Source organism: Pimephales promelas, chromosome 5 (genome assembly GCF_988280905.1).
Source record: "Pimephales promelas chromosome 5, fPimPro1.hap1.1, whole genome shotgun sequence".
In the NCBI taxonomy this organism is placed as follows: domain Eukaryota; kingdom Metazoa; phylum Chordata; class Actinopteri; order Cypriniformes; family Leuciscidae; genus Pimephales; species Pimephales promelas.
In genome coordinates, this window is record NC_142773.1 from 1,429,320 (window position 1) to 1,453,203 (window position 23,884).

A 23,884-nucleotide genomic window follows, 5' to 3' on the forward strand; every position below is an offset into this window, starting at 1 on the left:
TGACGGCACGGGCGCTTCGGTCTGGAAGTGATCGCTTGCGCGCCTACGACACTCTTTGTTTATACAGAGATTTCGTAAGTTTTACCTTTCACTAAACATATTTAGATATACGGGAAACCGCAATGGAAGACGATTTCGGTATATCTAAATATGTTTAGTAAAAGGTAAAACTTCCGAAATCTCACTGTAAATATTGAGTGACGTCACACGCAAGCGATCACTTCCGGCGTAACATTGAACTGATTCAGTTCGGTTCAGTTGGACATTGAACAACTGATTCAGATCACTTGGATTACACGAGGTAAAACGATATAAATACTGTTCGTTTTCTCTCACAAACCGCTCGTTTCGTGTCTTAGGCCATCAGTGTGTACTTACATTCACTAGTCATTAAATCATGTTCAATTTGGACTTCTCTGTGCTGCTTTTTGGTGGACCCCCTTAGCCTCCAGTGTATGACTGATAGACAACAACGGTTTGACTAAAAAATGTCAAAATTGAAGATACTGTGGAAACAAAGACACCTACATCTTGGATGCCCTTGAGGTAAGATAAAACATATCAAAAGTTAATTTCAAAGTGAACTATCCCTTTAAAAGTGCGCGTGATGTCATCGAGAAGGCGAAACTAGTAGCGAGTGACTTCCGTAAACAAACAATGGATGAAGCGGTGAGTGTTGTGTTCAGAAAAAAGTAAAAAAAAAAAAGAAAACTCGACAATGGACGCGGATTACTGGATTGTTACTGGACGCGGATTACGCGGATTACTGGATTGTTGGAAGAGGACACTATGGGCTGTCAATCCTCCAAAGAGAACTTGAGGTAAAATATTGTTTTCTTATATATTTTTACTTTTAGCACCATCGTCTTTCTTTCGTTTCGCCATTTTTGAAAGTTGTGTACGGAAAAGCTTCTGTGCTCCTATTGGTCGACCTCATACATGTGACGGAACCGTCAGGGACGACGTTAAAAAAATTAAACATGCTAGTCTTTTTGTCGTGATGTCGTGAAGCATCGCAGACGCGACGTAGGTTGTGACACACTATACGAGATGATACGATCGAATCTTGCGTCCCGACGCCCGTTGTCGTTTACGAATCCCCACGATACCCGACGTCAAACGGATCGTGCCAAAATCGGGCTAAAATCGTGTAATCTGAACCAGGCAATCTCCTTAAAGAGTGCAGCATCTCCAGATACAACCAGCGAAGAAGAAGATCTGCGGTTTACACACATGATCATCAAACAGCATGAAAATCAAAACTGCCTAATGTTACTGGATGAAATGTTGAACCCACGAAGAGGAAACAGCTGAGAGCTTCGGGAGTGTCTTGATCATGTCACGCCACATCCAGTGTAGACAGCATCACTGATTATAATGGGCTTTATTTGCTTTCGTCATGTTGCTCATGTCTGGTGTGGACACGGCTTATTACTAGTAGACTCTAAGACTTGGCAGACCTTTCACAAACCTGTCCATGATTAGTGCAGAAACATTTGCATTCATATTTGGCCCTGTCCCAAATGGCACACTTAATATGCAGTTTGGGTCCAAGTGGCGTTACGTCACGAAAGTGCAGAAAGACCTCGATTGTTTGGGGTGCCATTTGGGACAGGGACTATAGACCAACGCCACTTTTGCGTCATCGAAGGGTAACGCCCCCTTTTGGGGGAAAATACCTCTATACTGTCAATGGGAAAACAAACGGATTCCCATGAGAACAGAACTCGCACTAGATCTGCAAAGTTTCTTGATAGCAAAAATGGCACAAACTTAAAGAAGCTAACGTTACTGAATACAGGGTTACAGAGGTGTCCCTTTGAAATGGTCGAAAACTGGATTAATGACCCCACACAGCGGCCAAATATGGACTATTCAGACATCTAACGTTACTACTATCTCGTGGAATCACCAAGTAAGAAGCCTTTTTTATTTATTTATCATTTACACACTCACAGTAGCCTATTACAAACTACTAGACGATGAGGCCATGTCACTTGGATCATATTTAACTTGATTTAAGCTATTGACAGTTTTGTTGTCGACTAGCTAGAAAGACTAGCTGTTAGCAGCTAACGTTACCTTATTAGACTATGTCAATAGCTTAAATCAAGTTAAATATGATCCATTCATCGTCTAGTTTGTCATACTGTGAGTGTTAATGAAAAAAAAAGGCTGCTTACTTGGTGATTCCACGAGATAGTGGTAACGTTAGATGTCTGAATAGTCCATATTTGGCCGCTGTGTGGGGTCATTAATCCAGTTTTCGACCATTTCAAAGGGACACCTCTGTAACCCCGTATTCAGTAACGTTAGCTTCTTTAAGTTTGTGCCATTTTTGCTATCAAGAAACTTTGCAGATCTAGTGCGAGTTCTGTTCTCATGGGAATCCGTATGTTTTCCCATAGACAGTATAGAGGTATTTTCCCCCAAAAGGGGGCGTTACCCTTCGATGACGCAAAAGTGGCGTTGGTCTATATTTTACATGGCTCCCTGCAATACTCAATTCTGATTCTTCAGTCGTGCTATCTATCTAACAATCTGTTATTGCACAGGAACATTGCCACAACTGAAACTGTGTACCAGACGAGGTACCCAGTGTGAAAGGGGCTTATAACCTAACATCTGTATAAGATATATAGCAGTTACCAGTTGAAATTATTATGAAGCTATGGTGAATTTGTAAGTTTAACATGTATCAAATCTGTGTTTTGTGTACCCTATAGAGTATACTGTTTGCTTCTGACGTCTGACAACTGCTCTGCCTCAGTTACACCAGCCATCTGCTCACGGCCTCCCAATGATGAATATGCAAATATATCTCAATATACAGCAGAGCTGAAACCTTGTTGCTCTGAATCTAAAGCTTTGAGCTTCAGTGGGGTTTATATTTTACAGATTGCTAAAAAAAAACAGACAAAAAAAAGTTAACAAAAGAAAAATTTAAATGAAAAATAGTTAAACGATTTGTAAAATGTCATCTTTTGTGTTCCTCGGAATGACATGGTGGTGAGTAAGAACAAAATTTTCATTTTTGGGTGAACTATCTCTAAAATGCGTTCGCATACGGCCGCACTGTTTTTCCTCCAATGCTCTGCCGTATGTTACAAATGCGAATAAATATGGATCTGATTTTAAGCAAATTAATCTATTCAAACAATATCTCTAACAAATGTAAATGCAAAGAGCTGTGTAAGTGTATCCTCAACAGAGAGAGCACATATTTACATCCCGTGTCCATCGATAATGGAGATAAAACAACAGATTAGATTGCTTATTAACCACAAAGACTAATAATGCATTTAGGACTTATGGCAAGTTAAACTACTTTAGGGTTAAATAAGTCTAAAAAGCATGTAAATTATTATTCAAAAACATATTTAGCCTAATTTTGTATTAACCTGGTGTAAAATGTGTTTTGTCAAGACAAACCTTTTTTAATACATCAATAAAAGGTATATTATGATGGAAAAGCTGTTGTTTTTTTTGCCATAGTCTTTATCTGGATCAGTTGATGCATGTACAACCGTGCCTTTCTACTCAAATTAGTATCTCATTTTATACAGTATTTGGTCAAGAGTCATGTATAGATGTAATAAACAGTGTGATGTAGCCAGTTGAGATTTATGGTGGAGAAAACTACTAAAACAGCTTGAGTCATGTTTAGTGCTGTAGCCAATGATTTATGAATTACATAAAGATTATGAAAGCCAGTATATTAATCAAGTCTGACTTTAGAGGAATTGTCAATGAAATCAATGTAGCGTTGATCTGTTTCGGCATGTGTACGAGGAGGATCAGGTTCAGTTCCACCTCATATGAGCAGATGTCATTGGCTAGATCAATGCCTCTTACACTCACTGTCAGACTGGAAGCAAGTGTAGGTGTACACATAAATGGATATAGGTTACATTTTAGGAATTGTAAGATGATGTTGATTTAGAAAAACAAAGGAAACTCATTTGAGTTCCTGTCTCTATGAAGCCCCTCCTTCTGAAAAGCACACTGTGCTCTGATTGGTGTTGTGATTGGTCGAGCGCTTTGAGTGTGTTTGGGAAAGTCCCGCCCCTTTCCATAACCGCCAGTTTAACACACTACTAACTAACTCAACCAGGCCCCGCCCCTTTATTCTGCGCATGAATTATTATAATGAGGAATATTGTGACGTGTTCGTTCCCGGAAGAAACTCAAGACTACAATGGAGGCGTTTCAGGAGTTCAGAAACACTGACACTGATATAGAGGAGAACTGGAGCTTTCAAACAGCAACATCACACACTAAAACCTTCATCAACTTCTTCTGAGAGTGTATGAAGCTGGTTATGTGATGCAAACAGTCAAAACTGTTGTAGTTTTGAGGTCATAAGATATAATTGTTTAAGTAATCGTGCAAAAATACATCTTAACGAATCAACAATATGCTACAGTCAAGTTAAAACTTGGTGTTGTACTGCCACTATAATTAAATTCAGCTGAACACTGCAGTGAAGTTTTGCAAAAGGCATGTAACTGCAAGGAAATATGGACGTGACGTCACCCGTTTCTGAAGGGCGTTTTTGAAGAGATGGTCCATGAAATCTACGGGGAGGAGTCGGATCAGGATCCAACTCCTCCCACCTTACAAACACCTAATCCTACCCACCTCCACCCCTTGGATCTTGATCCGACTCCTCCCTGTGGATCTCATGTTCTGCATTGAGGCGCTACTGTTTTTGAAGCCCAAAGTGGGCGGAGCCGGCCGTCACCATCTTGACCGCGCGGACAACCGTACATGTGCAGCGAGGCGGATTAGCTGAGGTGACGTGACGCTAAAACACAGCAGACAAACGGCTAGTAGTGACATCATCGGCACTCCACCTGTCACTCAAGTGGCCACGCCCTTAATTATGCACAACTTTAACGTGGAATATTATTTAAACACATGAGTTATATAAATAAATCATCTTAGTTATCTTAGCTTTATAGACCAAAACTACTTTTTGCACCAGACTGTATGTTTTTCTGCTTGTGCATTTGAACATGAAATCGCCTCTCTTTTGCATCCAGTCTCTAGTGGCCAGTCGATGAATTGCAGCTTCTTCTTCCCTCAAAAGCAGGTTGTTTTACAGTTCAGTGAATGCTCCCTCTCTCAGAGGACGGATGAACAACAGTGTGTTTATTGGGGAACCTGTTGCCGATCTTCTAGCCGGGCAGATCAGACTACAGCGTGTGTGTCACACTATTCCTCAGATCCCTTTGTGTGTAACTCCCTTCCCCCCACAACTCTCCAACCTCTCTGTGCCCGGGGCGGCGAGGCTGTAAACCACACCGGGGCTATTAATTAATGAATGGCCTTTAGCCGAGAGGCTGGAGAGCGTAGTGAGCGTAGTGTGTGTGTGCGACTGAAGACGCCAGAGCTGTGTTTATGTAGGGGAGGCGGTGGACGTTTCGCACCGATCCGCTATCAATCACCTGCACTATTGTGGTGGAGGAGCAGAAGCAGCCGGGGGAGGGATGAGGCGCGGGAGAAGAAGAGGGAAGATGGCGATCGAGGGGCCTGGGCATCATCATCCGCCGCTAACCCTCGTGCCGCTGCTGATGAGCGTAGCGGCGGTGTTGATCTCACACCACGTCTTCAGCGCCGCGGCACAGATACCCGACCCAGAGGTAGGAGCGCTCGTGTTGTGGCCCTGTCGCTGTGTGTCGAACAGGCTAGCGTGAACGCTATGTTTTATGGCAGTGGACGCATTGTAGGTTTCTTGGCAACTCCTTAGTTCAGGGTCCAATTCTCACTGTTAACTATTTATATTGCTATTATAAAGCTAAGTGCAGTAGTGCCACTGTTGGGTCGGTCTCGGTCAGACAAAACCACGATTCCACGATTTGTTTAATTGAAGCAACCAAGGAGCATTTTATTTATAACTAGTTGCTTGTTAGCATGAATACACTCTAAAAAATGCTGGGTTGTTTTAACCCAATTTTGGGTCAAATATGGACAAACCCAATTGTTAGATTATAAAATGCAATTTATAAATGTAACCCAACGGCTGGGTTTGTCCATATTTGACCCAAAATTGTGTATTTACTAGGATATTGTCTGTTTATTAGTTCTTATAAAACACATCGTCTACATCCCTTAATCACCCAATACCTAAACATAACAACTGACTACTATTAAAGGGATAGTTCACTTTGAAATTAATTTTTGATATGTTTTATCTTACCTCAAGGGCATCCAAGATGTAGGTGTCTTTGTTTCCGCAGTATTTTCAATTTTGATATTTTTAGGTCAAACCGTTTGTCTATCAGTCATATAATGGTGGTCTATGGTCACCACCTCAAAGAGCATGCACAGAGAAGTCCAAATTAAACATGATTTAATGACTCTTGAATGTAAGTACACATTGACGGCCTAAGACACGAAACGAGCGGTTTGTGTGAAAAAAAAGCGAACAGTATTTATATCGTTTTTACCTCTTGTAATCACAGCCACGTCACAGTGATCTGAGGGCACGGGCGCTTTGTAGGTGTGATTACAAGATGTAAAATGATATAAATACTGTTCGCTTTCTCACACAAACCACTCGTTTCGTGTCTTAGGCCATCAATGTGTACTTACATTTACAAGTCATTAAATCTGTGCATGCTCTTTGAGGTGGTGACCATAGACCTCCATTATATGACTGACAGACAAGAACGGTTTGACTGAAAAATGTCAAAATTGAAAATACTGCGGAAACAAAGACACCTACATCTTGGATGCCCTTGAGGGAAGATAAAACATACCAAAAATTAATTTCAAAGTGAACTATCCCTTTAATAAGCAGTAGGAGTGAATTTAGGGGAAAGTCTTTGTTAATTGTGAGAATATCTCTCTCGCTACATCTCAAAGTTAGTGCTTATGTTATTAAAAATACGTCTTGTTAAACGCCGCTGTTTGTGTATATTAGACTAGCGTGAACTGCTTCAGTTTCATGAATGCATTGAGTGATCAGGTACAAACACATCTAGTCCTGTAGCAGATTTCTCTCGAACTCTAATACATGTTTCTGAAATGCCATAAGCGCTGGCTTTGAGATGTCGCTGGAGAAATTGGTCACATTTTTGTTTAGGGTCCAGTAGTTATTAGCATGCATATTACTAGGATATTGTCTGTTTATTAGTACTTATAAAACACATTTCTGCATGATTATATTCTACATTTCTTTTTTTTTTTAGTTTATTGAGGCAAAAGTTAATCTTGATTTCTCTAACTACATAAAAGTTAGCGCTTGTGTTATTTGAAAAACAGTCAAACGCCGCTGTTTATTTATATTGCTATTATAAAGCTAAGTGCAGTAGCGCAAGGACACAGTGTTGGGCCTGTAAGGCAAAACCACGAGTCCTTGCCTGAAAAAATATAAATTGAAGCAACCAAGAAGCAATTTATCTATAACAGTCGACCCAGATGATGAGCCTGAGAGAAAAGCGTGAGTTCAGGGACGTTAGCGCTCAGTTTCAGGAAAGGTCCTGTTCGCAGGACGGATGATTTTACGGCTCTTTTTTTCACCCAAAGTACTGAAAGAAACTAATGGAGTAGGAGAAATGGATGACGGCTGTTTTGAACTCTAAAGGTCGTTAGTCACATTAACACAGATGATCTCACAGCATCTTTCTTTCTTCTGCCTCTCCATTATCGTTATAATTGCTAAGAAAATGACTATTACTTTTAGAGATTTAAAAAAAAAACTTAACTTAAACATTAAAGTCGAAGCGGCATGAATTGTATGGTGCTTGTTTCAGTGTGACGCAGTATGAGATTGTGTTCAGGAATTGTATAGCTCGATCCTTTATCTGACAGAAGAAGCTCAGATGTGTGTCAAGCGCACGGTCAAGCATCCATGTTTAGCATATTTAATGCACATTTTTGTTATGAATCGCTCGAATGTCATTTATTAATTGTTTATTCGTACCTGAAAAATATCGCTCCCCAGATGTAGATCTACATTTTGCTTCGTTTCGCTTCATTTAACGGCAGAGACATACACGCATAGCTCAAAATGCATAAAGATAACACACCGATTTGAAAGTGGCGTGTATGTTTAAGCAAAAGTCATGATGTCATGTTGCTTTTAGCACTATCACTGCTTTCTGTTTGGGAGAAAAGATCGGCACTTTTCGAGAAACAAAATAATCATAGCTCTCCCGACTTTTGAAAGCCTTTAATCTTTCATGAGTGAAGGGTCCAGGGGTTTCTGTTAAATAAGAATAAATGTCTCCCCAGCAGATTATAGTGGCCAAGACACGGGCGAGTCGGACCAACGTTTTTTGACATCCCAAATCACATATGGGCTTTGAATAACTTCAATTTTGTCACCAATACAAATTTTGAGCTTCTCTCCAAACCTCCTCCGGTTGTCAGATATTAAAATGCTGTGGCTTTTGGGTAAACATAATGTCTTCACCACTTACTTGCAGTAGTAAACACATTAAATTGAGAAAATGTCAAATTTGGAGTTAAATTACACAAAACACAGGTTAATTGCACAATCACATCACTTTTGCATACAGACCTCACTTTTTTTTGTATGCATCAAACACATTTCAAACATTTCTCAACATAAAACACAATAAACAGTTTAACATACCTGCAGAAATACAGAGCACAATTAATACTCTTTTTTTTTGTGGGATACACGTCTCTCCCTCTCAGTCTCATACAGCTCATACAGCACGGAGAAAGCTAGTAAGCAAAACCAGTCTCGGTAAAACACTCAAGAAATTAACTACATTCAATTTCATGACATCACATTTCACTTAAACATTGTTTATCTCATGAAATAAGTCGATTACATAGTTAAATATACTTCAAAATGTTCTTACCAGCACGCTCGTCAGACGAGCGAGAGAGAGCACACCCGACCCCGTCAGCGGAAATAGACATATACACTAGACCTCACCTGGGGGTTCTAAGCATGCGTCAAAACCGCCGCCATCTTGGAACAGGGGTCTTGTCATAGGAAGTATCTAGGTAACGCTGATATCTCTGCCTTTACTTCGAATTCATTGATGGTGGCGGACCTTTGTGCAGCGTATGAAGTTCACGGATGAAATCTGAACTAGGAAGAATGTTTTTAAAAAAAAAAAAAAAAAAATTTTTTTTTTCTGGAATCAATGATAAATACATGTCTGACCGTTGGAACAAACCAAAAAAACAATAAAAATCGCATTCATGATGATTTATGGTGATTTTATTTGCGTTAGACCTGTGTCTACTACATTGACGCTGATGCATTGAAGTGGAGGGGCTCCCCTGTTTCAAGATGGCGGCTCTATTGACGCATTCGTTCTAATGAACTGCCGTATCCAAGGTGAGGTCTAGTGTATATGTCTATGACATCGCACGAGCTATCGTTGCGTCACCAATATGTGCCCCATATACAACAGTATTCTGCATAATTGGTTCCCACTAGAACTATGTACTTTTTATCGGATTACAACTCACACAAAATACGAAAACAAAAATAATTAAGTTTTGATGAAGTTCACTAACAATCTTAATTACATTTCACAATTTTTTAAACCAGCTACACGGTCACACAAACACGACTTCAGCTGTTCTCACACACACCCGGCAAAAGACAGCCAGTTTACATTCATGCCTGATAATCCTGCAGGTATATCAGCAGGCGCAGTGTTTTTCTGCTTATTAAACACTCATTACAGGGTCAATTACCAGGTGCTGCCGATTTCCCCCGCCTGTACAATGTTTAATTCCACCATGACACATCTCGCACACACACTCATGGTTTAGTGCTCTGGTTGGCACAGCAGGCGGAGTGAAAACAGCATCTTATTTATAGACACATTTACAGGTGATCAAAGGGCTGAGTCTGTGTAAGACACAATTATATCATGTAATGCTGGAAGAACAAGCGCTTCATGCAGACGAACACGTCTAAATGTGTGTGATTTCTCTGACACACGTCTCTGTGTCGAGATGTGAAGGATTGTACCTCAAATAAGAGTCAACAGTTTTATTTATCTGAAGGATAGAAGAGAAGGGACATGAAGTACATTACAAAGAGAAATATCAATATATGATGTACTAAAGTTCGAGTGATCGAGTGGCTGTCAACAACACTGAGTGAGCCAATGCATCTTCAGGCCTGAAACACGACGGGTTTCACTTAGAAACACTTCATTTGTAGAGATATTTGTTCAAATACAAGCACAAGTTGTCCTTTTTAGTGGCTTTTTCATTTCACAACTGGTTAGTGCAGTTGTTTGTCTAGTCGGTGTATGATTTATAAGCATTGCCAATCAATATAAGGAGAAGAAGGTCGAGCCGTAGCCTTGAGGATTGGGAACAATAGAGATTCAGAGGTTTTAACTTTTAAAACATATATGAATATTAGGATAAGGTGGGCTTTACTTCTCCTGGCCACAGGTGTCAGAGATCGACAGGTGAAACTGCAAAAATCAGAATACAGAGAAAAAGTGTTTCAGTCATTCAAATTAAAATGTGAAGCTTATATTTAGTATATCTATATACATATACATATGCATTATTATACTTTTCAGAGGCCATTTCTGTATTTAAAATCATGTTATTTTTTATAATTATTTTATAATCTAATTTTCTGAGATTTTAAATTTGGGGTTTTCATAAGCTGCAAGTCATAATCATCAAAATTATAATAGTCTTTACGTGATGCACTCGCCACTGGAGAGTAATCTAAAGTAAAGTAAGAGCCATTGAGAATGTTGGGGTAAAAAAATGTGAGTTACACTTTTATTTTAAGGTGTAATTATTAATTTAAGTGCTGAGTAATATTAATTTACTACATGTACTTGGGAATTTACTAAATTGAGAGTTTGATCCAAACTCAGTGCTTTTGGTTTTTAATCAAATTTATGGTCCAATGTTTGTGAAATCAACGGTCACACTTGCATCAGACCCACAGTCCGACCACGTCTATTGATTCCCAAACTGCAGCGAAAACTATTATATATATATAAATATTCCATATAATAATTATTATATTCGTATTATTCCACCCGTTACATCAAATATTAGCGGTTCGGGACAGGAATGGGCTCAGGACAAACCCCTGAGGCACTCCGCTCTGACGATATTACTGTGAGTTTCAGTTTCGTCTCATTCTCTGGCCACGATATATCTGTAACGCGTTGACGAGTATCTGCGTGTGTTAGCTGTCTGAATGGGCTTTCTCTCAGTCGATGCGACACAGCAGGAAACATGTGCAAGTCTCAGGCTTTATTGAATAACACCGAGACATCAATACTAATTTACTTTTATCTGCTATCTCCAGCCTTACTGATAGGACATGTTACCCCTTATCTAGCAAAAATATCACTCTAATCAGTCAATACTAAATACTAATGGTTAAAAGTCGATTCTAATTATTAGCGATGAGGCAAGCCTCGCCGTTTCATGGTGACACTTAACCCTTTACTTTAAATATAAGATTTACAATGCACCTTTTACACGACAGACATGAATGATTTGATTGTGAAGCTTGTTGAGGAGAAATGTGCTAAAGTTGGATATTTATGTAACATATGATATACTATATACCATAAAACAAATCTCCCCTGCTTGATTCCCTGTAAACTCTATTATCGCCCAGCTTGAATATTTGACTATAAAGCTTGTAAACATTTCACCCATTATAGCCATATTTTAAACAGGACAACTTCAAGTTTCAATCTAGCTCATCTAAATTCCCAATTTTACATTTATTTTGTTTTAGAATGGATGAATTTACCAGATTTAAGAAAATCGTCAGAAAATGTGTAATGTTTTTTTAAACTCAACTCAAATGAAACCTCCTGAAGTTTTGGATTTTAACCTTTAGAAAGTTTTACTTGGATTTTCTAGATTTCCAGATGAAATTTTGTGTACATGTAACAACCCTAAGCAAATTATAGCCATTTATTACAACATAAATATCTGCGATTTTCAGGGAAACGCTGTTGTTTTCTATTTACCGACAATATACAGTATAGATGTGACTATAACGCAAATAAACATTAACCTCGTGTGATTTTTTTGTAACGCCGCTTTGATGAAAAGTGCTATACAAATAAAGTTGACTTGACTTACAGAACATTGTAAACTGTTTTCCATCTGAATTTCATGCAAATAAAATTTTATCAAAATGGCAAGATTTGCATAAATTATTATTATTATTATTTTTTTGCTAAATTGAGGCGGATATTTGTTTTATCCAATAAGACGGCATTAGCATAAAATATGATTGAAACACATTTATTGAATAAATCCCTCGATGTGGTTCCAAACACTAATGGACTGCCTCATCAGAGGCTGTGATTGGATAACTGGACTTACCAGCGGACCAATCGCATCACAGCATCTCAAATGAGAGTGTTTATTGGGTTTCGTCACGAAAGCACTCGTTTATGATGGAGGAAAGAAGAGACCGTTTCTTTCCGGATTGCAGAAACTTCCATTTTCATAACAGATATTTTGCATTGATGTTCCCAGGACACATTGTTCTCTTGAACACATCGGGTGGAAAGGCTTTATTTATTAATGTTGTATGCCATGTTCCAGTTTTGTGCACATTCCCAACTTTGGAAGGAAATACAGCTTTATAAACTTGGGTTGGCATCTGTGGTTTTATTCTATGTGCCAAAATTCAGTGTCAAAAGGCCATAGGACTGGAAACTATAATCATGTTGGTGCATGACATCTCATCATCATGCGAGATGCCAGCTGCTGTCACACTAGATGGACTGTGAGGTCTCCAGATGTTCTTGAAGTGACATGTCTTGAGCCACATTGTGATGGTGAACACACCAGCTACATCAATTTGTATGTGGACAACACAGTTGCATGAGGACAGAAAGTTCCTTCAGTGAAAAGCTTTCAGCAGTGCAGACTCTGGCAGAAGACTACAGATGAGATGTGCTGAGGGACTCGGACAACTAATCAACATGTCAACACTGACGGGTCCGTCCGCTTTGACACACACCTGGTGAATTATTGAACCGCTGTAAGCAAACTCTCCCCTTAAAGCTGCTGTCACACATGAGCCGGCGTCGAGGCAAACACTCCAGAGATGAACTCACAGGAACTGTCGTTGAGATGCTATTACGACATTATAGTTATTTTTAAATGAAGATTTTAGATATTTGGTAACACTTACAATAAGGTTCATTAGTTAACATTAGTTTACTACATTAGTTAACATGGTAATGAATAGTAATGAATTGTACTTGACATTTATTAATCTTTCAACATTTACTACTTTATTAAAATCGTGTTAACATTAGTTAATGCACTGTGAGCTAACATGAACGCATAATGAACAGCTGGATTTTTATTAACTAAGATTAATAAATACTGTAACCAATGTATTGCTCATTGTTAGTTCGTGTTAACTCTTAAAGAGAACATTTAACCCGTTTTAGCAGTCGGCATCAAGTGGCATGTTTAAACAGGAGAACTTCAAGTTTCAATCTAGCTCGTTTATATTCCCAATTTTACCTTTATTTTGTTTTAGAATTGATGAATTTACCAGATTTAAGAAAAACATCATCAAATTTATGTTGTTTTTTTTTTTACACAACTCAAACAAAACCTTCTGAAGTTTTGGATTTTTACCTTTAGAAAGTTTTGCTTGGATATTCAACATTTCGAGATGAAATGTTACATGTAACAATCCCTAAGCAAGTTATAGCCATTTATTACAACATTAATATCTGCGATTTACAGGGAAACGCTGTTGTTTTCTTGAGATATCTCTTATTTTTGAAGACGAATATTCCATGAAACCCCACAAAAATAAGTTTGAACATCAATGGTAAACATTTCGAGAACAAGAAACATGATATTATTAAAAAAATATTTTAAAATACACTCACATGGTTGATATTGAAACCGATTCTTCAAAACTAGAGTCTCTCTCTCTCTCTCTGATGCGTTTTTTTTTACAGACTGCTTTTTTTGCAGAAACTTTTTCTCTTCTTTTTGTCTAAAAACGATTTTGTCTTGACACGGTGATCACTTGAAGTTGAAGATGCAGTCCTTAATCACTGCTATTGTTGCCTTTCCCTCCACTTGGGTGGCGCAATTACCCAGAAATAGAGAGAGACGCGCGAACAGGCGGGAACAGTCTCTCACGTTTTCCCGCCCTGACTCTCTCTCTCTCTCCCACAGCTCCTGCCAACAGACCCGCCGAAGAAGCCGGACCCGGTCACCTCAGAAACGGTGGTGTTTTGGGGTCTCCGATTATGGCAGGTTATTGGCATTTTCTCCATGTTCATCCTAGCAATTAGTAAGTGTCTAAAGTGTTCGTCTCACATTCAATATGAGTCATGTTTCAGCCAAGGACTGAGACTTTCAAGCTCCAGACGGACAAAAGAGCTCATCACTTCAGAAGACATGGAAACTAATTTTATATGTTAATGACACTTATTGGCACATTTTGTGTCCATTTTGTAGCTTGAAAGCTCCAGTCTCCGTTTATTGTCTACTAGGGTTGGGTATCGAGTATCGATTGGAACCGAGACTAACTTTTCGTTTTTTTTTCACGGAATCGTTCAAAAGTTAAAATTTCGATTCCTAGTTTCGATATTCACAGTCCGTCGAAAAATGCAAAATTTGTGACAAAAGGAGTATTTTTACAGAAGGAGTATTTCCTTCAGAAAGGATTATTTCCTTCAGAAAGGCCGTTGGTTAGCAAGGTTAGCTAACTTTTTTGACCCTGCCTCTTAAAAGAATCGGAATCAAGAATCGTTAGGAACCGGAATCGAAACAAGGAATCGGAATCGGAATCAGAATCGTTCAAATTCAAACGATACCCAACCCTAATTGTCACTGCATGTTAAAGAGAAACCAGTATATTATGAACAATTCCTCGTGTTTTTCACAGAAGAAATAGGCTTTATAATTGACATGAGGGCGAGCAAGAATTTTTATTTCTGGGTGACCTGTTTAAAATGGCAAGCTATGCATAAATTTGCATTCAAAATTCCCATTAATGGGTGTAAAAAAAACCCCACTTAATTATTTACACGTCGTGAATCGCATTAAGTGATTTAATGAAATCTCCCCAGAGCAAAATAGCATTTAGAGAACAGAGAGATGTTGCGAGGGACGATCCCCTCACAGGATTTCACAGCTCTCTTCCTCATTTCACAGTAATAACGCTGTGCTGCATCTTTAAATGCCGGATCCCACGAACGAAGAAAGAGATCGAGGCTCGAAACCAGCAGAGACAAGCGGCGAAGACGTACGCCAACACCCTGGAGACGGTGCCGCCCCTCAACGAGCTGACGGACGTGCCGGGAGGTGAGTGTGTGTGTGTGTGTGCAGCGCTTCTGCTCGCCTGCACGTGTGTAGTCGTACGACCTCATTTATATGTTCGCATTGAAGGGATAGAGCTTACGTTTTTTTTATATACAAATCATGCATTTCACATTACAAACTCAATTACAAACTCAAAAAAAGGTAGCCTACATATTCTTTTGAAACTGGTTTGGAGCAATTAATCAGCGTCTTAAGCACGTTAGTATTTTCTTCCCCCAGAATGTATGAGCCAGGTATTTCTCTCTTTGGCTGTAGTGTGTGTGTCAGTGCCATTCATTGAAATAATCCAGTGAGATTTATGAATGCACAAGGATTCTGACAGTAGTTGTGTTATAAACACACACACACACACACACACATTACAATGTAATATGTTACAATATTGCGTAAAAAGTAACTAATTTATTTATTTATTTATTTATTTTTAACTTTTAATATAACATGATGCATTACATTGCTTTTGCGTTATCTTTGTCCCCTGAGCTGGGCTTGCATGTCTTTTAAACAACAACAACAACGAAAAAGTATATTTTTGGTCAAACTAAATCCTTTCACAGCAGGAGTGAATTAAGCCTCGGGCTGAAGCAAAGGCAAATCCACGAAAAATATGAGTTCATTTTTCAGAGAAGTAAAGCACATATTTTGTTAGAAGTTTAAAAGTAGTGCATTACTTGAAAAAAGACCCCCCCCCCCCCCTTCCCCGATTGATCTGTGAGTTCATGATTGGCTTGTGTCAGGTCGCTGCGTTCAGAGTCAATCAGATCAATTTCAATTAATAATCCCATTATTAGCCTATCCATTTCCTCACAGTGTAATAATCCCACATAAAACTATCCAATGGATACACACAGTGCTGTGATTGGTTAATCAGCATGCAGACACACTGTGTGAATACGGGACCTTTATTGAGACATACGCTATTGATGGGTAAAGATATAACTGAAAATAATGAAAATTTGACATTGAATTCAACAAAAGCTGAAGTGTTGTCCTGTGGGAGAGGAGCATGTCGGCTGGTATGGAGAAATAGTTGTTTCACCAAGCATGGCATTGAAACGACTTCATTATTCCCAAAGTCCTGTTCCCGTTCTTCTCCCTTAACTAAATGTGTGCAGATTCCCATCCTGATCAAAAAGCCAAACGCCGCCACTAAATTTCCTTTTCCATTTTCTCCTTTCCGATTTCTAAGTTTCTTCTGTTGTTCCAGCTGATGTGAGATCTGTGTGTGTCTCCTGGTCTTGATCTCTCTGCTTCTCTCTGTTCTTCTCCCTCTCTTCACGTCTCGTGTGTGTGTGTTCAGCTCTCGGGGAGACCCCAGCGCTACACACCGTCTCTGAGCAGGTCCAGGCTCGAGGTAGTGGAGCGCTGGCTGTGGTCAGAGAAGAAGAGGAACCAGCCAATCCCGTCGCTTAGACCCCCGTGTGCTCCTCGCTCTCTGTCCTCAGTAGAAGCGCTTGGGAAACGGTTCACGATGAAGCGAAGTGTTTCGTCTGCCATTAGACTCTGTGTCAGTAGATGTTAGAGAAATGCTAACACTTTACAATAAGGTTCGTTAGTCAACATTAGTTAAATGAACAATACTTATTAATCTTAGTTAATATTAATTGCAATATTTACTAATACGTTATTATAATCAAAGGTTGTATTAGTTAACATTAGTTAATGTACTGTGAACTAACATAAACAATGAACAGCTGGATTTATATTAACAAAGATTAATAAATACTGTAACAAATGAATTGCTCAATGTTAGTTCATGTTAGTTTATACATTAAATAATGTTAACTAATGAGCCTTATTGTAAAGTGTTACCGTATTAATGTAAGCCAAATCCTCACGAATGGGTGAATCTTAGAGAATGTAAAGTAATGAGTAAAAAGCACAGATCTTGACCTTTTCTTTTTCTTTCTCTGCCTGTCTTTTAAAATCAACCAGGAATCAGTATTGAACGCTTTTACTTTCATAAAACACATTTCTGCTGGTGTTGTGCATGATTTTTTTGGTTTTCCTCTGTAAAAAAGTTCTTTATAATCTATAATCCCAATGCAATGCCTTACTCTGCCCATGACTCGTACGCCGGCCAGGCAGAGCTCAACAACACGACACAATATAAAACACAAGATCATAAACACATCCAATCGAGCAACACCAGGACAACAAGACCAAACACTTCCACGATTCCCTGTTTAAATACAGTTACACGAGTAGAGTAACTCGACCGGGAATGGTGACACAAAATAAAACGTTGCGCTTTTTTGGATAACTATAGTGTATGGCGAATACCACAGACTCAGCGTACGCTATCTCACGACCAATTCGTACGAGTGATTCAAAAGTGGCTAATTCGTACTAATTCATAGGACCTCACTCGTACGAATTTGTACAATTTATCTAAACCCACGTGACGGTTAGGTTTAGGGGCGGGGTCAGGGGTAGGTCATTCGTACGAATTCATACGAATTGGCTAATTCGTAAAATATGTACGATTTTGCAAAATCGTACTAATTCGTACGAGTTAGGTCGTACGAATTGTTACGAATTAGCCACCTCATAAAATTCGTACGAAAACATGTATATCTATGGACTCGGCGCAGTAATGTCACCGCTCCTGAAAATTTCATTGATTTCACCGTGTTGTTGACTTGTGTTTGTTGTGTTGTGCACTACTGGGCCATCGTACACTTTCTCACACTAACTCACTAGTGTTTGCATGTATTTCATGTAAAGTTCGGTTCTACCGCATAAATTTACTTACGTTTGCATAGACAATAAAACATTCAATAATGATGTATTGAGAGTATCTCAAATGCAAATTATTTATGCATGCGGAAGTACACGTTTAAGAATTTTTATTTATGAATATTTAATACAAATGAAATCAATAGGATAAAACTATTGTATTCATGATCATTGAGATTCAAAACGCTTTGTTTCATAATTTCGACTGCACATCTAGTCTCAGAGAGAGAGACCATCTCTGAGCGAGAGACCAGAGCGAGAGACTATCTCTTCTCCCAGATTGTATGGGATGATGATAATGACACGTTGTGAAGAGGAAAATTGCCTTTCAAAGGAGAGCATGCTGGTTTTTCTATAAAATTATGATTTTCTTTCTATAATCACACTTTTTTTAGAATTTTTTTTTCTAGATTTATATACTTGGAACTCATGCAAACAAAATAAGTAGATCCCTATCATTCCCAGTCATTCGGCGAACTCATCCTCAGTCTCATCACAGAGCAAACTCTTTTATTGAACTTTCCCTTAAATATGGCTGTAATCATTTTCTGAAAAGAAGAAATCAGGTTGTTATTTATACATAAATACAACAATAAACACTTCAAATAAATAATTAAATGCAATCATATTGTTGAGGCTACTATCTATAAAAAAATCCCAATGGGGAAATACATTACTGCAATTCCACTGTGATATGAAAACATTGATATTTTCTCAATTTACAGTAAAACTATGTTGATTTGTGAATAAAAATATCTAATTTACTTTTCAAAGATGCTGCGAAAAAGCATCCCCCTTGAGAAGAGATGTGTAGAAATGAGGTTAACAGAGCATCGGAGCTCTTCAACATGTGTGAGGGGGATTCAAATGTCATGTGACTTAAAAGCAGCACATCATTGGCTACCTTAGGGCTCTTTTAATTCCCATAGTGCAATATGTTGTATTTTTTTCTGAATAACAAGGGAAGAATTGTTGACATATAGGGTTAAATGTGTAATCGTGGCCATCGGAGCCTCAAGCTGCCGGGCCAGTGCTGCCACGGTTAAAGCCCTGCTGAAGAAGCTCAGATTGGGGGAGAGGAGGAGAACTGGCCTGGCATTAGTCACAAAACAAGTGCCAGCGAGTCTCTCTGGTATGAGCTGACAGAATGAAACATTCATAGAGGTGGAATCCAATTTAAACATGAATTCATGCCCTGTCGTTGCCATCCTGTGGAGGCTTGCTTCCCCGGGTTGGCTCGCCAGATGTTAAGAAAACCATCACAGCATCACAGAGAAGCCGTAATCCTGCTGAACTGTGTCCACGGTCCACTGACATCGCCATTGTCTACATCGAGGCTGGCCTGAAGAACACAGAGAGCTGATCGGTGCACCTGTGCTGCTCTGTGCACTTCATAGATGCAAAGCCCCTGAACTGGCACAAGCATGACAACTTTTGACTTCTCTCTACAGAATGAGTAAGAAAAGTGTTAAGCATATTGCTTGGTTTAGGAGTTGATTTATATGTGACTTTTGACAGAAATCTGTCAATACAGATGAATGATCACCCCTGCATCATCAGGTAAGTATCTGATACAGTCTTTATGCACAAACAGAGCCTGTAACTCGCCTGTAACCCGCTCGCGCTTTTAGCCACACCCGATCTCACAAAATGCGTCTCTATGACACGGATTGTATTTATCATGCAATTTATACAAGAAAATTTGTTTTTACGTGCACACTGTAAACCCTGCGGGCATGATTAGTGGTGTGGGGTACTACACGCCATAAAGTGCGTATCATATGCATGTAAAAACATATTTTCGCGTATAAATTGCAAGATAAATCAGGCTCTTTAGCCAGTGTGATGCCCAAAAGGAAGGCAGTCTGCATCTACAACCACTTGAGATCTGATGTGAGCAAGCGTGTCAAGAGCCCCCCACTGGGTTATAGCAGTGATAGAGCCGAACGTCTCGGCCCTTTAGACACTGGTGAACCAGGGCCCTGTCTGACTGGCATGATAAACCACTAACGCCGCCTTAAGGCAGTTGAAAACCTCTCTGATACGACTCTGAAATGACCGGAAGTCATTCATTTCCTATGGAGATTCGCAGACCGCATGAGAATGGGTCCGAAGCGGGTCAGACCGAGTGCGGTGCGAAGAAAATCGTGTCCGTTGGTCATCCGGATGCGTTCAAAAAATTCTTGCGAAAAGCTACGGACGGTAGCTACGGACCATCAATAAAAGTGATATTAGTGCTGCTAATCAATTCAAATTACTTATTAATAACACATTTTTCTTTATTTTTCAAGTTTTTATATTTTATATTATTCACATATAATTTCACGTTCAATCTCAAAACTAATGTAGAAACAACAAAGACAGTGTATTTTAAATGTTTGATCTAACAGGTAAGACATATATACAGAAGTTGAATAAGTTCAAAACACTTCACAGTCTTCGCTACATACATTATGAATAAATATTTCCTTATTACAGCTACAAAAGTTCAGTCTAGAGCAGCGAGTGATCTTCTCTTTGTCATTTGTTCTTTGGTTTACATTAACGACAGACAGCGGGTTTATTAAGCACATGCTGTGGATCTAACACACATCCAATGTCCTCACAACTCTTTGTCTTCGTTTAACACCTTTTAACTCATTTAAGACTGTGCTTACAGGGATATTCGTCAAAGAGGACGTTTGGGATACTTTTGTCTGTTTTTGTCCGTTCAAGCATGAAAGAAAACTCAATGCGGTCACTTTTTGTCTGAAAGTCCTGTGTGTGTGCGTGTGTGTTAAATCAAAAAGAATCAAAGGTGAATGTACACAAAGATTATTTAATGAATAAATGGAACACAAAATAGCCAATCTATATGCTAACAAACACACACGCATCAAACAAACAATCACAAATACACACAGGTAAACACTAAATAGAGGTTGATGAATGAAACGGGAATAGAAACAACAGTAACTAAACTATATAATTATGCAATTGAAAGAGTCCGTCACAATTCAGTTTCAATGTTAAAGGAAACATACACTCACCGGCCACTTTATTAGGTACACCTGTCCAACTGCGCGTTAACACTTAATTTCTAAGCAGCCAATCACATGGCGGCAACTCAGTGCATTTAGGCATGTAGACATGGTCAAGACAATCTCCTGCAGTTCAAACTGAGCATCAGTATGGGGAAGAAAGGTGATTTGAGTGACTTTGAACGTGGCATGATTGTTGGTGCCAGAAGGGCTGGTCTGAGTATTTCAGAAACTGCTAATCTACTGGGATTTTCACGCACAACCATCTCTAGGGTTTACAGAGAATGGTCCGAAAAAGAAAAAACATCCAGTGAGCGGCAGTTCTGTGGGCGGAAATGCCTTGTTGATGCCAGAGGTCAGAGGAGAATGGCCAGACTGGTTCGAGCTGATAGAAGGGCAACAGTGACTCAAATAACCACCCGTTACAACCAAGGTGGACAGAAGAGCATCTCTGAAGGCACAGTACGTCGAACTTTGAGGCAGATGGGCTACAGCAGCAGAAGACCACACCGGGTGCCACTCCTTTCAGCTAAGAACAGGAAACTGAGGCTACAATTTGCACAAGCTCATCGAAATTGGACAATAGAAGATTGGAAAAACGTTGCCTGGTCTGATGAGTCTCGATTTCTGCTGCGACATTCGGATGGTAAGGTCAGAATTTGGCGTCTACAACATGAAAGCATGGATCCATCCTGCCTTGTATCAACGGTTCAGGCTGGTGGTGGTGGTGTCATGGTGTGGGGAATATTTTCTTGGCACTCTTTGGGCCCCTTGGTACCAATTGAGCATCGTTGCAACGCCACAGCCTACCTGAGTATTGTTGCTGACCATGTCCATCCCTTTATGACCACAATGTACCCAACTTCTGATGGCTACTTTCAGCAGGATAATGCGCCATGTCATAAAGCTGGAATCATCTCAGACTGGTTTCTTGAACATGACAATGAGTTCGCTGTACTCAAATGGCCTCCACAGTCACCAGATCTCAATCCAATAGAGCATCTTTGGGATGTGGTGGAACGGGAGATTCGCATCATGGATGCAGCCGACAAATCTGCGGCAACTGTGTGATGCCATCATGTCAATATGGACCAAACTCCCTGAGGAATGCTTCCAGCACCTTGTTGAATCTATGCCACGAAGAATTGAGGCAGTTCTGAAGGCAAAAGGGGGTCCAACCCGTTACTAGCATGGGGTACCTAATAAAGTGGCCGGTGAGTGTATGGAGGGAATAGAATTGGGCCCAGAATTGACCCTTGAGGCATCCCACATGATACAGGAGCCAAATGTGGACATTTATCAATGCAGCAGTTAATTCGAGAACAATTAAAAGTAATTCGTCATTAAGGATGGCTCCAAACCCAGACTGAAATTTATCATTATGGTCTGTTAAAAATGCAAAAAGTTGAAGAAAAAAAATTATCTCTAACACCTGCGACTAGAAAGGGATTGTGGAAATAGGTTGAAATGATTAAAATCAGACGAATTGAGATTCGGCTTCTTCAGAAATGGCCTTACACTGCATGCTTGAAGTAGGAATGAATAACGGCAGAAGTCAATGAGCTGTTCATGACGGTCAACACAGATGGACCAATCACACTTATCACATCCCCAAAGAGACGTGCGGGCATAATATTCACTGGTGAGGTAGTCGGTCTCAATTTATTAAGATCAATTGGATTAAAATGAGTTGACTTAGTTGTTCAAATGCCTTCTTCAGGTGATGGGAAGGTCAGCACACATGAATATTGAAGTCAAATATTAAATCACCCAAAATTAGGAGTTTATCCTCAATGGGGACAAAAAAAATCCCGTAATCATGAATGAAATCCTTATGGTGGTCTATAAATAAGGGCACAAATAACAGGCTAGATTGTTGAATCATCAATAATTGCACCTCAGATGTTAGGTATTGAGCAGAAGGCAAAAGCCCACATTTAAAGTGTAGCCACTAATCGGCCCACTAACCTAAGAAAATGTCAATAATCTCAATCCTCTGGTGATAAGTGCGCTAATGAATCCATCAAAGTCTTGTCCGTCAAGTCTAGTGATATTGTTTAAGATAAATTGTTTATAGTAAATGGATCTCGAGCAACACCCCTCTTGATGCAGCGCTGTCTGGATGATCCAGAAAGACTGGAACGCATGCTGAAGTTTAAGCTGCCAATAACGGAGAATCCTTGGGGATAAAACCCGGCATCTCTTAATAAGCCTAACTGCATTTCCTCATCTTACGCTGAAGAGAACAGCCGGTCGAGAAATAGAAGTAGAAGAAGCCCTTGAGTTGAAGAAGGGATCCTCTATAGGGCCACAAATTAAGGAGCCATCAGTTTTAACCGGGAATAAATAATTAAACTTTAACTTTCTGACCAGGGCTGTAAATAAAAATGTTACATAATTATTGTAAAATACTGCTAACCACTCTTTATACTTTCTGGTTCGGATTACTTGTACGGCTACAGGAGGTCCGGTTAGAACAGGATGTCTCACACCAGAGTAGTTTGGGTTCTCGTAAGCCTAGTTCACACTACGTGATTTTAAGCCCGATTTGCAAATCGTTGAGTCGCCAACAAGTCAGGGTGTTATCGCGTGCAAATCGCGGGCGATTAGCGGACGATTAACGCTCGCCAATCCGTTAGTGTGAAAGAGCCAACAACGCATCAAAGACAGCTCGCAGACAGCTCGCAGACAGGTCACCGAGCTCAGAAAAATATCTAGCATGCTAGATATCTCGAGCAGTCGCGCGACTCATCTCAGTGATGTCATGAGTACAGCCAATCATAGCAACGCATGGGTTGAGGACACCA

The 23,884-nt window shown here is 39.6% G+C and overlaps 1 protein-coding gene across 1 annotated transcript in view; it reads left to right on the forward strand.

Annotated features, from left to right (window-relative positions):
• The first annotated feature begins 5,107 nt into the window (after positions 1-5,107).
• tmie (transmembrane inner ear) overlaps positions 5,108-23,884 on the forward strand; it is a 31,311-nt gene continuing 12,534 nt past the window's right edge. The window contains exons 1-3 of the mRNA XM_089130794.1: positions 5,108-5,645; positions 14,167-14,284; positions 15,151-15,300. Of these exons, the coding sequence (XP_088986920.1) occupies positions 5,493-5,645; positions 14,167-14,284; positions 15,151-15,300 (421 nt within the window). The 5' untranslated portion in view covers positions 5,108-5,492. The remainder of the gene's footprint in view (positions 5,646-14,166; positions 14,285-15,150; positions 15,301-23,884) is intronic.